General features: G+C 41.2%; 2 protein-coding genes across 7 annotated transcripts; both read right to left on the minus strand.

Moving 5' to 3' along the window:
* Nucleotides 1-24: 24 nt before the first annotated feature.
* Nucleotides 25-9708, minus strand: srrm1 (serine/arginine repetitive matrix 1). Of its 6 annotated transcripts, none has more exons than XM_051396437.1 (17): nucleotides 9577-9708; nucleotides 8541-8630; nucleotides 8179-8301; nucleotides 5681-5851; nucleotides 5363-5463; nucleotides 5047-5271; nucleotides 4592-4777; nucleotides 4328-4447; nucleotides 3950-4158; nucleotides 3599-3679; nucleotides 2832-2918; nucleotides 2490-2625; nucleotides 2290-2376; nucleotides 1700-2182; nucleotides 1401-1587; nucleotides 1008-1181; nucleotides 25-871 (listed from the first exon to the last, which is right to left on the minus strand). In XM_051396437.1, the coding sequence occupies exons 1-17, from the start codon at nucleotides 9595-9597 to the stop codon at nucleotides 860-862; spliced, it is 2493 nt and encodes an 830-aa protein (XP_051252397.1). In that variant the 5' UTR covers nucleotides 9598-9708; the 3' UTR covers nucleotides 25-859. The 6 variants fall into 6 exon arrangements, with proteins under 6 accessions (XP_051252397.1, XP_051252395.1, XP_051252396.1 ...); XM_051396435.1 differs by having other exon boundaries at nucleotides 25-878; XM_051396436.1 differs by lacking the exon at nucleotides 2832-2918 and having other exon boundaries at nucleotides 25-878.
* Nucleotides 9709-10203: 495 nt separating this feature from the next.
* tdh2 (L-threonine dehydrogenase 2) lies at nucleotides 10204-14857 on the minus strand. Its single transcript, XM_051396445.1, has 9 exons — nucleotides 14448-14857; nucleotides 14107-14313; nucleotides 13442-13484; nucleotides 13286-13356; nucleotides 12986-13135; nucleotides 12723-12895; nucleotides 12532-12622; nucleotides 12168-12437; nucleotides 10204-11145 (listed from the first exon to the last, which is right to left on the minus strand). The coding sequence occupies exons 2-9, from the start codon at nucleotides 14297-14299 to the stop codon at nucleotides 11000-11002; spliced, it is 1137 nt and encodes a 378-aa protein (XP_051252405.1). The 5' UTR covers nucleotides 14300-14313; nucleotides 14448-14857; the 3' UTR covers nucleotides 10204-10999.
* Between the last annotated feature and the right edge of the window lie 44 nt (nucleotides 14858-14901).

The raw sequence follows: 14901 nt of genomic DNA on the forward strand, positions 1-14901 counted from the left end.
CAGAAAGATTAGGGAAAGCACACATCCTATAAAAAGGTTTTAATTCTGAAAGGATGACAATATGACAAGAGCCAGGGGTACTAAATACAAATCATATTGCAGTCCCACAGAAATTAGCTTGGTGCAAGGGTGTCAACATAAAATTGCATATCAATTCATTTGGAAAAATTAAAGCAAACTGTATCACATCATATTGTTTGTCTTGAAACAAGACCAATTTAAAGTCAGAAAACAGCAGGTTAAACAATGCCAAACACCTCTATTCAGTTACAATATGGGACAAAACATTCTGTTACAGCCTCCAACAGTTCACACAGCTGTGCAACCGTTTCCACTAATAAAAGGCAATAGTAACAGGATGTTACTGTATGTTGGTTTATCTCTACACTCCATAAGGTCAGTGGTTCATGCACATTAGAGACAATCACTGCACATGCAATCATTTCTCAATGGAATCTACTGTAGGCTGTGGAATATATTTGAAACCTGCCCAACTTAAACCTCTGAAACCTCTTCAACTGTTCCCCTGCTCAACAATTTAAAATTATGGACAACACAAGCTTCTTTACAGTTTAGATAATACACTAACTGACAAATCAAGCTCTTAATGAAACACACTCTTCAGAATGTACCAAACCAGTAAAAAGAAACAAAAACAAAAAAAAAAGACTCAAGATTTAACAATTTGTACATTCTAAAGCTGAACCAGGTTGATGACAAACATCAAGAGTGAGTGGAAAATTCAAAAGTGAGAAAGGCTCTTGTTTTCAGGACATCTGTGAGGGAGACATCTGGGCCTTCCTCATGGAGCGCAGGGCCTTTTCTCTTAGGTGCTTCTCCAAGTCATCCAAGCTGTCCTCTACTTCACTGTCTGATTCCTAAAACAAAAACAGCATGAAATACAGAATTGTTGGTGCATGGCAAACGACTAAATAATAGCCACTACTTATATGTTCCCTGTGGAGCAGAAGGCCCTAGTAGCTAAAAATCACAGAAACAGATTTAACCTTTCTTGACTCTCCATCCTCCTCCACGCCCTGGTTTTCTTGTCCATCTCCAGTAGCAGTGCCCCCACTCTTCTCCTTCTTGTGCTTCTTGTGCTTCTTGTGTTTCTTCTCTTTCTTGTGTTTCTTTTCCTTCTTCTTCTTCTTTTTCTTTCCACTGCCGTCAACATCCGAATTCTGCAATGTAACAATTCTATTTAATCAATGAGGACAACATAACAGAAACATCACAGGAATGATTTCTGAAGCATCGCTGTCCCAAGCATAATCCCTCATGCCACAACAGGGTTCCCGCTTATTTGAAGACATACTGGTTGACTATTGGTTACTATAACTATATAATAACAATAAATAAATAAATAAATAAATAAATAAATAAATAAATAAATAACAAACCTTGCTGGGGGACTGACTGCCGGAACCACTGCTGGCCTTTTTGGCTGGTGGTGGAGACCCACTGACTGAGCGAGATGGTGAGGGAGAGGCAGATGCAGGGGCTGGACGTTTCTGAGCTGCTGGTTGAGGGGAAACAGACCTGGATCTGGAGGATGCTCTCCTCATAGGCTGAGGACTCGGAGATGGTCTATGTAGAGGACAAAGGTGTCATTCAAAAAGGCAATGACACATGTAGCATACAATATAGTGCACAAAAAGATAAAACTGCATTATTCGGACATGCTAGCTGCCTTAATTACCTCTGGTTGTTGCGTGGCTCTGGGGTGCGGGACACTCTGCGGATGGGTTTGCCACTGTGTGAAGGGGACTGCTGTCTCCGTTGGTTAGATGGAGATGAACCGGAGGTTTCAAAACGTCCTTGAGGACTTGTGGAACCCCTAACAGTGCGACTGCGGTTTGCAGGGGACGGGGAGAGGCGGTTGGCTGCTGCACCGGGGGAACGCGTATCCCTGCTTGGCCTGACAGAAGGCAACATTGGGCTCCTCCTGTGTCTGGGTGGAGATGAGGAGGAGGGTGGTGTGCGTCTCCTTGGAACAGGAGAGCTTCTGCGCTTGGGGGACCTGGAGGGGCGTCGCTTGGCTGTTGGAGAAGAGCGTTTTGCGGGAGAGCTAGACATCCTCCTCTTCTGTGGTGGTAACGGTGAAGGGCTGTAGCGCCGCTGGATAGGGGGAGAATATCGTCTGGGGGATGGAGAACGACGGCGGGGAAGTGGGGAAGGAGACCTGAAAATGACCAAGTTCAATTATCAATAAAACATTTCTAATTGTTAATTAAAAATATTAAAATGATTACTCTAGGAGATAAATGATAAAGATGAATATGGCCATACCGTCGTCTAGGAGGAGAGGGAGATCTGCGACGTCGTGGGGGAGAAGGGGAGCGACGTCTACGTGCAGGAGATGGAGAACGCCTTTTTCTGAAGGGTGAACACAAAAAATAATATAAATGAGCAAAGAAGAACATAGTCAACTTGGCTTTTTCTCCAGGTTAAGTCATTCAGATAAAAATGTAGTGTGGTAAATGTCTGACCTTGGAGAGACATCCCTGTGTCGCCTCCGTGGAGATGGAGTACGGCTACGTCTCCTCCTGACTTCCCCATTTCTGGCACCTGGCCCTGCTGCCGGCCTCTTGGGCCCTTCGTCTTCTGAGGAGGAAGACCCTGTATCTGAAACCAAGACAGAGGACATCAACAACTGTTTTCATTGTAGCTTTAACTGTATGCGGGTGAGGAAAAAACACCAAGGTTGGGGTTAGGGCACAGCTTCAAAAGTCCATGAGACGATGGGTGCAAGATAATATGGACAGAGACTTGGTTAAAGAAAGTGGGTTGGGTATGGGAGAGGACAGAACGGGGATAAAAACGCTTATAACCTGAAGACGACTGTCGATTCTGCCTGCGATACTGACGCCGCTGCTGCACCGAATCTGCTGTTGCCCCTTTCTCATTTTTATCCTCCTCTGAAATGTAGAGCATTGAGTGTCCCATCAGTGTTAGCAGAACCAGTGAAACAGAGTGCCATGGAAAAGTTACAGATAATACAGGAAAAAAAAAATCCCTGTGGGTTGAGCTTTCATTAGGTTTCAACAAGGCATAATGCAATGTGGTTGTAGATTTATGCTACTATTGTCCCTTGTGTTAGTATTAAGTGTGATTCTTCATGTTTTTGTTCAGTGTTTGTAGTGATATCTTAATATACAATTATCACACAGAATTAGCATTGTAGGTTAACAAATGAGAGCACTGTTATGAGTTCCTGTAAAGACTTACTAAACCTACCTCACAAACAATCTCCATTTGCTACAGTCTAAAAATAATTTAACAAACGTGTATTCTGCCTTTTTTTAGGTTAAAATAGGACTTTCAGACATTACCTGAAATGTCTTTTTTTGTTTTAATAGTGCATTTTGTAATCTCCATCAAGTATGTTAACTTTCTATAAAGCTATGTTGAAATGACTCTTAAACAAGCGAACATCCACCATTGTATCCTTCTTACTGAAAACCAGAGCAAACCGACCGGGCAAAAAAAAAAAAAAAAAAGTAAATTAGTAGAGGTGATTGGGAACTCCATTCAGTCAGTCATCCCAATTTGTGAGGTGAAAGGCCATTATAGCAAACAGACAGCCTTTAACACTTACCTGACTCAGAACCGTCAGAAGGTCTTGGCTTGGCATTATCAGATGGAGAATCACCCCTTCCTCCTGGTTTTCGTTTTAAACCTAAAAAACAAGAATTTTGGACGCACTTATGATAATCATGCTCTTGAAATAACAGCCTAGTCCTGAAACACAAACATACAAACTTTAAATGCTCAGGAATCATTTGGCTCAGTAACCTAATTTACAAAGAAATTTAAGGATCACACAATTTTAAATACTGAAATCTAATTTCTAAGACACAGAAGGAGTCACAGAGATGAAAGTCTCATGTGGTTGTCAGTACGAGATAAAATAATTAGGAGCGCAATGAAAGAATTATAAAGATCATACCGGATGATCTAGTTGGTGATGGAGAGCCTCTGCCCCTTCTGGGCCGTGGAGATGGTGATCGTTTGTCCTTCCCTGAAGGGCTAATGGAGGTGTCAGGATGATGGACTGGTTTTCGGGGTGGTGTGCTAGATATTCTTTTCATTGCTTTTTTAGGTGAGCGAGAGCCAGAGGAGCTGCTGCCAGAGGACGAAGCAGAGCGAGAGCGCCTCCTGCAGGATGCAAACACATTCACAACATTAAGAGTTTATTTTCTCAAAAGGAAAAGCTGTACGGCCAGATTCTACTGTACAAAAGCTGACAGTGGCCAGTGAAATACTAAAATAATAAAAATACGAAGAAGTTACAAAGGTTAAAGACCAGTAAGCTGCGATCACTGACCTGCGGACAGGGGAGCGTCTATGTCTGTGTCTGGGGCCGGTGGGCCCACGTCTGGGGGGGCTCCTGCGACGAGGAGACATCCTCCTTCTGGGACTTTGTCTTCTCCGAGGGGAGTAAGATCTGAAATAGGGTAAAGAGGGAGAGTTTAGAAAGCTTTAAACTTTATTTTCTGTTTAAGAACACTGATTTTACACAAAGACTTCTGAAGAACCAGAAGACACCAGAATAACTTAATAACTAATATTTACGAATGTCAGAATTTACCTCGAACGGGAGCGTCGCCTGCGAGAGCGGGAATGAGAACGAGAGCGGTGGTGAGGTCTTTCCCTCCTGCTGTCCTTCTCCCTTTCCCGGGACCTGGGCCTGTCCTCTTTCTTTTGAGTCTTCTCTGGTGATGGTTCTTTGACTTCAATCACAGAGTCTGCTTTCACCACCTCCACAACTGTGTCACTACAGGCCAGAGAAAGATGTTTAAATTCCAAATGCTTCCTTTTGGGGTGTTTTTTTTTTTTTTACCTCCTCACAATCTAAAAACAAAACTACACTACAGGTAGTATAACCTGTATCTATACTAAAGTAACTACGGATAAATATTACTTTGTTTTTTTAACAAGCCCACATTCTGTCATGAGTTCTATACAAACTAAAATTAACATTAAGAACTACCAAATTTGAATCCAAGACAAAATTTAAACTTTAACACAAAGTATTCCACAAACCAGGCAGACGGTGCTTCTTGGATGACTGCTTCTGGCATGGCTCTTCCTGAAATTTCTGGCTCCACAAGCTGCTCCAAAGGTTTTGTGGGCAACTGCATCAGGGGTGGAGGGGGTGAACTGCCACCAGCTGGGCTGGGTTTGCGTCTCGGGGAGCGCGAAGCACTACGTTTCCTTTCCCGCTTCACTGGCGACCTTCGTCGTGGTGACGGTGACCTTGTCTTCCTCCTGAACAGAGAAGAAGCAAACAGAATTATTTTTCCTGTTTTATGATAAAGACACATATCCAACTTTAATACTGAAGATAATTTTATCTTACCTCCTTGGGCTTTTTGACTGAGCCCTCTCTCTGATGTCCTTGTCCTTTTCCTTCTTATCCTCATCAATCTTCTTCAGAGAAGCAAGCTTCTCCTGTTCAATCTGACAGAAATGGAACAATGGGGGGGAAAGACATCACAAACTATTCTACTATTTATACTTCTATTCTGCAAATGACACTGACAGACTTACATACACAGCAATCTTTTTATGCCTGTGCTACAAGGACTTCAAACTCACTGTCAAGGACCACAGATCCGTGGCCTTCCTACAGCCAGAAGAGACATTTTGTGCAAGTTAATCTCAGGGAGAAGCTCACCTGTCTCTGTTTAATTTCCTCTTTCTTCTGTTCCAGAAAAGCAGAGGGGATGCCAGCAATGTTCTCCTGGGCACTCAGCAGCAGGGGCCATAGATCCTTCATGAACTCCCGGGCATTCTTCCCATTCAGGAAGCCCGTCAGGTTGATCTGCATCATCTTGCTATCCGGGTGCTGCAACACACACACGAAGGGGGGAGAGAAAAGACCAAATGGCTGTTGAAATAACAGAAGGCAAAATATCAGGGGGAGGTAGGATTCCACAAATGGGACTGCCTACCTTCTAGTCCTTACTAAACTATACCTGGGACTATGTAGTTAACCATAATCAAAACATGTAAGAGTCTAACTAGAATATTTAACATACCTTGGTCCAATACTTGACTCAATAGCCTATCAAAATAAAAGTGTGACTGATTTAAATCGTACTCACAAACTCAAACTGAGAATGCGAGCTAGCTGAGGGGAGACATATCTAGAGATATAGAAACTGCATGCAATACTGCTGTTATACCCATTTCTGATTGTTATTCCACAGATATACAATCTATCAAAAAAAACTCCCATTACACAAAGAATTATTTGTCATTATTTGATTTTCTCAGTGCTATCCCCACTACAGTACATTACTGTGTCCCTACCCACCCCTTGTTCTCCAGTCTCCCCACAGTCTACACTTCAGGAGTTAAACAAATAGCCACAATACAGAGTGCATTAAAACCCAACACTGCAAGTACAGTTCCGGTGTCTTCAGTGAGTCCCGTGGGATCAGTGGGCACGGAGCTCCCTTGGCTTGCTTCCGCCTCCCTACTGCTTGAGACTCAACCACCTTGAGCTTAATGTTATATCATTTATCTAAATTGCAAGAGACGAACAAGCAATAATGAGTACACAGTTACACAAAAAAAGGAGTTTTATTTCAACAACTGATAGAATTATTGAGAGATACCGTAATCTCAATTCAATTACCCTTTCTTACCATTATGCAATAGTACCCTTTACACTTAGCTTTAACAGACCACCCCCATCCCCCAAAAGCTATGGCAAGAAAAAGATCAAATGAAAAGATAATAAAAAAAATTTTTATGTGCAGTGCTGGTGTCACATATCATTCTCAAATAAATACATGTGTGGTTTTTAGCATGTTACGACAATAAAAGTCATTTTTAATACGCATTTATGCCAAAACTTGCATTCAAGTACGCTATGGGATGCAAGCCTAGTAACAGTCGAATGAATGATACTAATACAATACTAACCCTTTTTCCTATTTCCAAAAGTAAGCCTGTACAATGGAAATTACCCATTATCCAGACATTCCAAGTGGTTTGACAGTGGGGTATAGAGTATGATTAAAAAGAGGAAAATCTTGGAAATAAGTCTATTTACATAAAGTAGCCAATAACCTATGGGATGAAGAACATGCACAATTTAGTCTTAAAAAATGAAATGCATAAAATCAGCTCTAGTGGCAGGATTTTGTTCAGGTCAAAACATGACCGCTATGGATATTTCAATGACCTTCCACTTTTTAAAGAGTAACTTGATGCCAAACCGAGAAGTATTGATCTCAAGTCTGTTCAACATCTAATCACACCTAACTTGCATGCTGGGTGAAGTCAGATGTTCAACAGGCGTATTACAGAAAAAAAAACTCTAAAGCAGCTGGAAATCTTCTTTTTGCTGACCTCCAGTGGCTGAAGTTCTCAACTTTCTACAATTATGTAGAGATACATCTGGGCTGAGTTCATGATACCCTCGTATCATTGTTAGGTGTGGTTACAAGTCAAACAGGTGTTTTCCGTTGCACTTGTTCTGACCACACCTAACAGAGGTGCAAAACACTTGAAACTTTCAATCAGAGGTGGTCGGTGAGATGACTCTTCAGCTGGGTGTTAAAATACTCCTGAAGTTACTCTTTAAAGAATGTAAAGAGATCTATTACAGTTAACAATAGGTTGTGGCAAATTGTCAAAACTTCCCTGTTTTCAACCTATAATTCCAGTTGTATTTAAAAAAGGGATCTGGGCAGTCTAATGATACACTGCAAATACCTACGGAGAATATGATTATGGCATTGTTCAGGTGTGTCTTTCACTGACATGAATTCGGTGATCCCTGCATATAACTCACCTCAAACCACACACTGCATCATGAAGGGAGAGTTGGGCTCAGTGACTTTGGGCTCAGGAGAGAGCTAATTAGGTGTTGGTGCTATACTTCTGATGCAAGGTATAACATCCATATTGGTTCAGGCCTTTTAAATCATAAATCACATCATCATTAGAAGACTGCTGAATAAAGGCACTTTGTAACATAACAGCAAAACATGGTTATGTCATTATAAATCAGTCTTACACCAATTGTTACTTTACCCATTCAATTTCAATTTGACTAGGATGTGCAATTATTGCTTAGATCCCTTCTTACTGACAAATTAATGCCCTCAAATTTATGACAGTTCTGCAAAAAACAAAAATGAACACAGTTAAAGACATTACCTTCTCCTCAAGCTGGTTAAAAATGAACTCTATGACGACGTCATCCTCGAACCCCAGAATCTCTGTCACTCGCTGAGTAATCCAAGGTTTGATGACTTCCAGGTTCACTTTGGTCATGTCCACCTGAGGGCAAAACAAACCGCAACCAGTTAATAAAGTCAAGCAATGATTAAATGACCTGAGGCTACAGTGTCTCTCACAGTTTTGTGCAATCAGAAATCTATCTTATCTACAATGACAACAGTGACTGGTATATGGTACAAAAAGTTTCAACGTCATTGCATTTTTAAATGCAATAATTTGCTTGAACAGAAATGATGAACAATGTGGCACAAACATTGAAAGTGTGGATGATCTTGTACCTTCTTGTCCAGACATTCTGCAAATTTCAGCTGCTTCAGCAGTTTCTTCTGCTTGTTGCTGAAACGGTTGTCTTGCTCCGCACTTGTGCCCTAAAGAGACAAAAAAAAAAACATTAAATCTTAGTTGGCTCATTTAATGAAACAGAAATTGACTATTGCACATCAGCGTATGGTTGAAACATATTTGTTGTTCAGTAGTTTACTGGTAGTTGCACAACAACCTCATCAGTATTTGGCACGCGTGTAACGTTCACGTTACAGCACAACATACCGGTTATACTGACATCGAAACCAAAACACTAAAAGTTAAAGTTAAGTTCGCAAACACTATGCTACTTTTTTTAAACATGACTTTTCGTTTAAAGTGTAATTATTAGTCAGCGTCAGTTCACGTGGACACAATTAAATTTAAACCGGCAAATTGATTCAAATAAGCTAACGTGAGCTAAGCTAATAGCCTACTTAATCCCCCACGGGAACAAGACGGGGTAATATTAACCCCAGCCGGGAAGTTACCATGACTACAACAGCGCCGACATGGACAGACCATCAAAAGTGCCATTTGAGTTTTTATTCAACACATGTTCAGGTCCAACGTACTTATCGAGGCTAACGTTAGCATAGCAGTGGTCGTGACTACCTCACAGAGACAGCGATGAACCCCACGGACGCCATCTTTAGTCAAGGCTAACAGATTAGCAGTAGCTAGCTAGTGTCTAATTCCTGCAAATGTGTTTATCTGCTCGTGATTGTGGGAAGGCTACGATGGGTAAGTAATATAACGTTACATGGGGCTATAGGGTAATATGCATTTATTTAGTAAAGACGGGTAAACTCTGTAAATAGCCATGTTGAAACACGACTCGTCGAAGTCCAAGATTGTTTTCCATCAGTTGATAGACGAAGCCCTGATCATACCGTTTCTGACTGTACGGCCCTCCACCTCAACACATACTGCATATTCATGTTCTAAACAAGTCTCCATACAATGTACCAGCAAGACACACAACAGTTAGAAATAAGTTTGAAGACTTACGCGGAAGAATCCCGCGTCCATTATCGGAGAAAATTGATATTAACGGGTGCTGTTCAGAAAGACGTGTGTGGCTCCGGTGAAATTTTAAGAGGCTAACCGGAAGACAGGTGCGCCCCTACAGGAAGCAACAAGTCCTACATCTACTGTAAGGTCTGGAGAGGAAGAGGAGGGTAATTCCTGACCTGTTTATGAATAAAACACTGAAAATGTTACCTTTGTTAAATTAGCACAATCACTAATCAGTACTTGTGTCTTTCATCATAGCTTTATAATTATTGATGCATTAATGTGTGAGAAGAATTTAATGTCGCTGGTCGAGGTGGGGATGATTTTTCTATATCTACATAAAATGCTGAGGAGTAGAATCTAAAACAATGCAGATTATTTTATTAATGTAAAATCAGAACTTGCCAAGTAAGTAGTATTTGTGGTTGTGAAAATAAATGTACTATAAGTCTCTGAAATGTAGTAGAGTATATGTATGAAGCAGCTCGAAATGGTACAAGAAGTACCTTGAAATTGTACCTAGTTACCACCATAATCAATACTATTGTTGATTGTGCATCATGGCCCGCTCAGAACTTTTCTACATGTTGAATATGTGAAGTTCAAGAATTTACAATAATCTCTGCTGTTTCTTTTTATTATGCAAGGTCTGATTCCAAGTACACTGCATTTTTATACATTGTTTTCAAAAGTAGTCTACAGTAAATAAGGCTTTATTTGTTATTGGTACTCCTTCATAACCAAAATCACACAGCTGGCAAAAAAGTAAAATAAAGGCTTCCTGTTATTCCTGTGATTTTCACTTGATAGACTATATTACAAAAGACTGCCCTTTAAGGTAGCCAGAATACATGTTGAGTCATTACAGTCCAGAGTCAACTGAGCCTGCCATTCCAGATGATCCTGAAATCAAAGTGTACAAAAGATTTGTTACTTTAATGTGCAACTGGTCTATATTGTATTAGACATTTTAATAGACATTCTAACAGACTGTTGTGTCCATGGATGTGATTGACATGACATTTGGAAATCTCTAAAGCTTAAGAAATAAGTATTTTTCTGTTCCAGCTGAGGAAACATACCCATGTGTAAATGTGATGCTTATACCATGATAACAATTAAAAACAACAAAGATGAAGAGAAGGTTTGGCAGTATTTGATTCCCTGAAAGGCTGAAATGTGCGTCTTTGAGTGCATGCGTATGACATCTCACTGTCCACTATATATTGAGAGGTTCTGACGTAGAATTCCTACTTTACAAACAGTCCCTGGCTCGTTGCTGAAATGTTACAGAGTAACAGAGGACAGTGGTTGACAACTTGTGAAAGTGAAGTGAAAGGAAGTGTTTCGTTGGTAAATGCAGGCTGAAGAAAAGTCAGGGGCAGGGCATTGGTCAGTCTTTGTGGAGCAGGTTTCGCTAGCTGACTGGCAAACCCTCGTTTGTCCTCTTTTCTCGAATCAAGCGCAGCATGTCTGACACCAGCTCCTCAAGCCCAAAGGCTGGTGCCCAGCCCCAATCTCTCCTGGCATTGGAGTCATCAAACCTCACGGGCCAGCTGTCTGCTGCAAAATGACAAGAAAGATGACCACATTACTTCCATCACATCGGTTTTAATTAAAGGTTATACGAGATTAGATAAGTTAAGATGTATGTAAACAAGTATTTGTTATAGAAGCAAACAATTATTTGTTAAAGATATAGTGGATGTCACACTCCTTCTGTGTGTGTTGTAATCTGAGTTTCTCTGTGCTTTGTTTACTTAGCCGGTCCAGCCACAAAAAACATGTGCATGTGAGTTTCTCCCTTTGAAACTTTTGGCTTTGAGGAGGCTGTTTCTTTTCTCATCTAACAAAGTTAAGGATTAATTTCAACTAAAACCAGAGTTGGTGATTGTTGGAATGATGGAACAAAGGCAGTGTTTTATTTAGTGTCTGTCCCATTTGAATGAAGTTTGTTTTATGATGCTCTACAAGGTAAAATTAGTAGTTCAACACCTAGTGGTCTCGAAAGTCACATACAGCACCTTTACCTGGACACCATGAATATTTAAAAATAAAACAAGATAAATGTAATGTAAAAACTCTACTTTCAGGTCTTTCCCAGGAAAGGCCATGAGGCCTAAAAACCTTAGAGATTAAGCTTTTTCTCTAAATGTGACACAACACGGACACTGACCCCTCCCCTTATGCAAGTGAGCGAATCCTAAATAATGTAATGTTTTTTTTTTTTTTTTAACTTTTAATCACAATCCTCAACAAGCCATTGTATCTATCAGTGCCAGAATACAGTGCCAAATGCATGAGAAAGTAAAATTGAATCAAAACGGACCAATGGTTTATTAGCTTTGATCAACATAATCTTTAAATAGAGCTGGATTCGCATCATGACAGTTGCACCCCCCTTTTGTCAACCAGTATATATTTTTTAAATAATTGAAAACATTGCAAAGATGTTGGGTCTAGACCTGCTCTATTTGAAAAGTGTCCCGAGATAACTTTTGTGTTCAATTGGCGCTATACAAATAAAATTTAATTGAATCATCCCACACTGGTTTTGTATGGGTGCCACGTGTGTTAGGTCATACCAATGGTCTGGCGGACAGAGTCAGGGTTGTAGGTGACCTTGAGGTGAGGGAGATGCTTGCGGATTTCTTGGGCCACCTCTTCTGGAGTGAAGCTCATTGCGGCAATGTTGTAAGTACGCAGGGACAGCTGGCACTCTGGAGCCTGCATGAACTCTACTGTGGCACGGTGGCAGTCAGAGATATGCATCATGGGAAGACGAGTGTCAGGACGCAGGTAGCACTCATGGTGACCTGTGCTGAGAGCATCGTGGAAGATTTGAACTGCATAGTCTGTAAAGACAGAGGTCCAGCATGCTTAGTTCATAACATCAAGCTGCTTCTACTGACTCTATGTGGCATATGCAGTTGTGCTGTGATGCAGTACCTGTTGTTCCTCCTCCAGGAGCTGTGTTGACTGATATCACACCTGGGTAACGAAGGCAGCGGAAGTCTAGACCATATTTATGATGGAGATACTAAAGAAAAGGATGCAAAGAATAACGAGATGTCACAAACTCATCCAATATATAAATACTGGGTAAATGTGCGTGTGTGTGCATTTTAAGATTGACCCACCTCCCCCATCAGCTCTCCATGCACTTTGGACACGCCGTAGATGGTTCGAGGTCTTTGGACACAGAGGTCAGGGGCCGGGTCACGTGGAGAAGAGGGACCAAACGCTCCGATGGTGCTGGGGACAAAGAGGCGCAGGCAGTTCTCTACTGCTAAGTCCAGCACGTTATGAAGGCCTAGATGGACAGAAGAACATCAAAGTGGAGTTGAAACATTATAATCCCTAAAAAGTTGGTACATCTAAACAGTGTGTGTATTCACCAGACCTGTGATGTTAATCTTGCGTGCCAAAGCCACATTAGCCTCGCCCACAGCACTAAGCAGAGCGCTGTAGTGCACCAGCCAAGTGATACGATTATTTACAATCAGTTCTCTGAGAAGTTTGTAGTCCAGAACATCAGCGTAAACAAATGGGCCTAATGGGAAAAGAGAAGAAGGTGAAGACACCAGTTAAAAGACAAAATGACTTAATCAAACAGCTGGGAAATAAGCTGTGCATTCTGTTCAGTGTAAACTGGAGAAGAATGTAAATTGTGTGAGTAAGACAAAAACTTGAATTTACATACCACTGCTGAAAACATGAGGTGGAGGCTTCTTAATGTCTGACAGGATTACATTCTCTCTTCCGTACTGTTTCCTAGACATTAATATAGATATGATGACATTCAAAATTCAAGCATTTTGACTAACTTTAATGTCTCAGGAATTTCTACATATCTCACCTCAGTATCTGTGCCAGTCCCACACCTAACTGCCCAAGACCACCTGCATACAGAGTTTAATGTGTTCAGAGAAAATAAGACAGTGGTTTGAAAATTTGAAATTTGAAATGAGTTTGAAAATGAAATCAATGTTTTTGGTGCACCATGCTTCAGCTTTTTGTTTGTTCCAAAGCTTTATCCTGGGACAAAAAGTGAGAGTAGGCTATTATTCTCTCCACAGTCACTCATTGGCTCTTTTATGTTACCAGCACTGTCTGTACACACCCTATTGTGATGAGTCAAAATGGGGTCCTGCTGCTGGAGCACAGTGAAAACAACTCGAAAAGAAAAAGAACGACAGAACACGTGTCTGTAGTATTCCACTCGTGTCACAATATTCTTTCCTAAGGATACTCAGTGTATTTCATTTAAACATCCACTTGAAAGTGATTTGAGTAACTCCCTCAGCACCCTTAAAAGGTTCCCTTCAGCGAGGCACTCATTGTAACTGCTTTGTGGGCCAACAGTATAAAACAGTGGCTACACAGTGAAAGTGGTGGAAAGCAATAGGAGCTTCACAGGTTCAGTGTTTGGGTAGCTGTGGAAAAGTCCATCTTTCCCTGAATAAATAAATGTCAAGAGGAAGTAGCTATTATGAGCTCATGACAGAAGAAAGTTTGCATTACCCGTGATGAGGACACGGGGGTTTTCCTGAGGAGGTGGGGGGCTGCAGGTATCCCGGCTGTTCCACCTGCTCATCTGCCTGGGCAAAAAGCTGAAGCTGCGACCAGGCAAACTCTGCACCCTGCTGAGACAACCTCGGCAAAACAGGCTCAGCACCGCCGCAGTGGGCGCACAGACCCGCACACCCGATTGCATGTCCAGTAGCAGTCCTTAGACAAGTTAAATTGAACTGATGACACAGAACGTCTACATCTTGGTAATGATCATTGGGGCATGTACAAGTTGTGTTCAAACATTACAGACACAAATTGAACTTAAACAGGATATAAAAAGTCATTTTTACCTGTGACAAAATCAGAAATCCCAGAAAGATGATTCTTGGTCCAAAACCAGCTGATGCAACTACAGAAAATCCTAAACTATTCCTCTAAACTAAATGATGAAATGAGAGTTGAAAATACAGTTTTCCAGGCATTTAAGATGAAAAAAATTACCATCCGATGGGTCACCGTTTCAGTTCACCCAGTAACCACTGAATAAATAAGCAGGCATAGAAAGTCATGCTGGGCTATGTGGTTCTTGTCCACTTTGTATAATCACCAGGGCTTGTGGCTCTTGACTGAACAGGACTACAATCTCCAGCCTGCAAAGCTCCGTGTGTGCAAACATGCTGACTTGCTGTGCACAGGGATTTGTATTGTGAAGAGTGTTTAGCTGAGCTTAACAGGACTGGGAGGTGTGTCAGTCACACAGCCTTCCTCTATTGATAATATTTATGAGTGAATATATAACAGAAA

This window comes from Dicentrarchus labrax, unplaced genomic scaffold (genome assembly GCF_905237075.1).
Source record: "Dicentrarchus labrax unplaced genomic scaffold, dlabrax2021, whole genome shotgun sequence".
Lineage (NCBI taxonomy): Eukaryota > Metazoa > Chordata > Actinopteri > Moronidae > Dicentrarchus > Dicentrarchus labrax.

Excerpts from the sequence above, each read along its gene's own strand:
- srrm1 (XM_051396435.1), bottom strand. The coding sequence starts at position 9,597 with ATGGACGCGGGATTCTTCCGC. Across the intron at positions 8,302-8,540 it reads CAGAATGTCTGGACAAGAAG|GTGGACATGACCAAAGTGAA; the intron begins GTACAAGATCAT and ends TTTTGCCCTCAG. Across the intron at positions 879-1,007 it reads AGGATGGAGAGTCAAGAAAG|GAATCAGACAGTGAAGTAGA; the intron begins GTTAAATCTGTT and ends TTTTTGTTTTAG.
- tdh2 (XM_051396445.1), bottom strand. The coding sequence starts at position 14,299 with ATGCAATCGGGTGTGCGGGTCTGTGCGCCCACTGCGGCGGTGCTGAGC. Across the intron at positions 13,136-13,285 it reads ACCTCATGTTTTCAGCAGTG|GCCCATTTGTTTACGCTGAT; the intron begins GTATGTAAATTC and ends TTTTCCCATTAG. Across the intron at positions 11,146-12,167 it reads CTCTGTCCGCCAGACCATTG|CAGACAGCTGGCCCGTGAGG; the intron begins GTATGACCTAAC and ends GTCATTTTGCAG.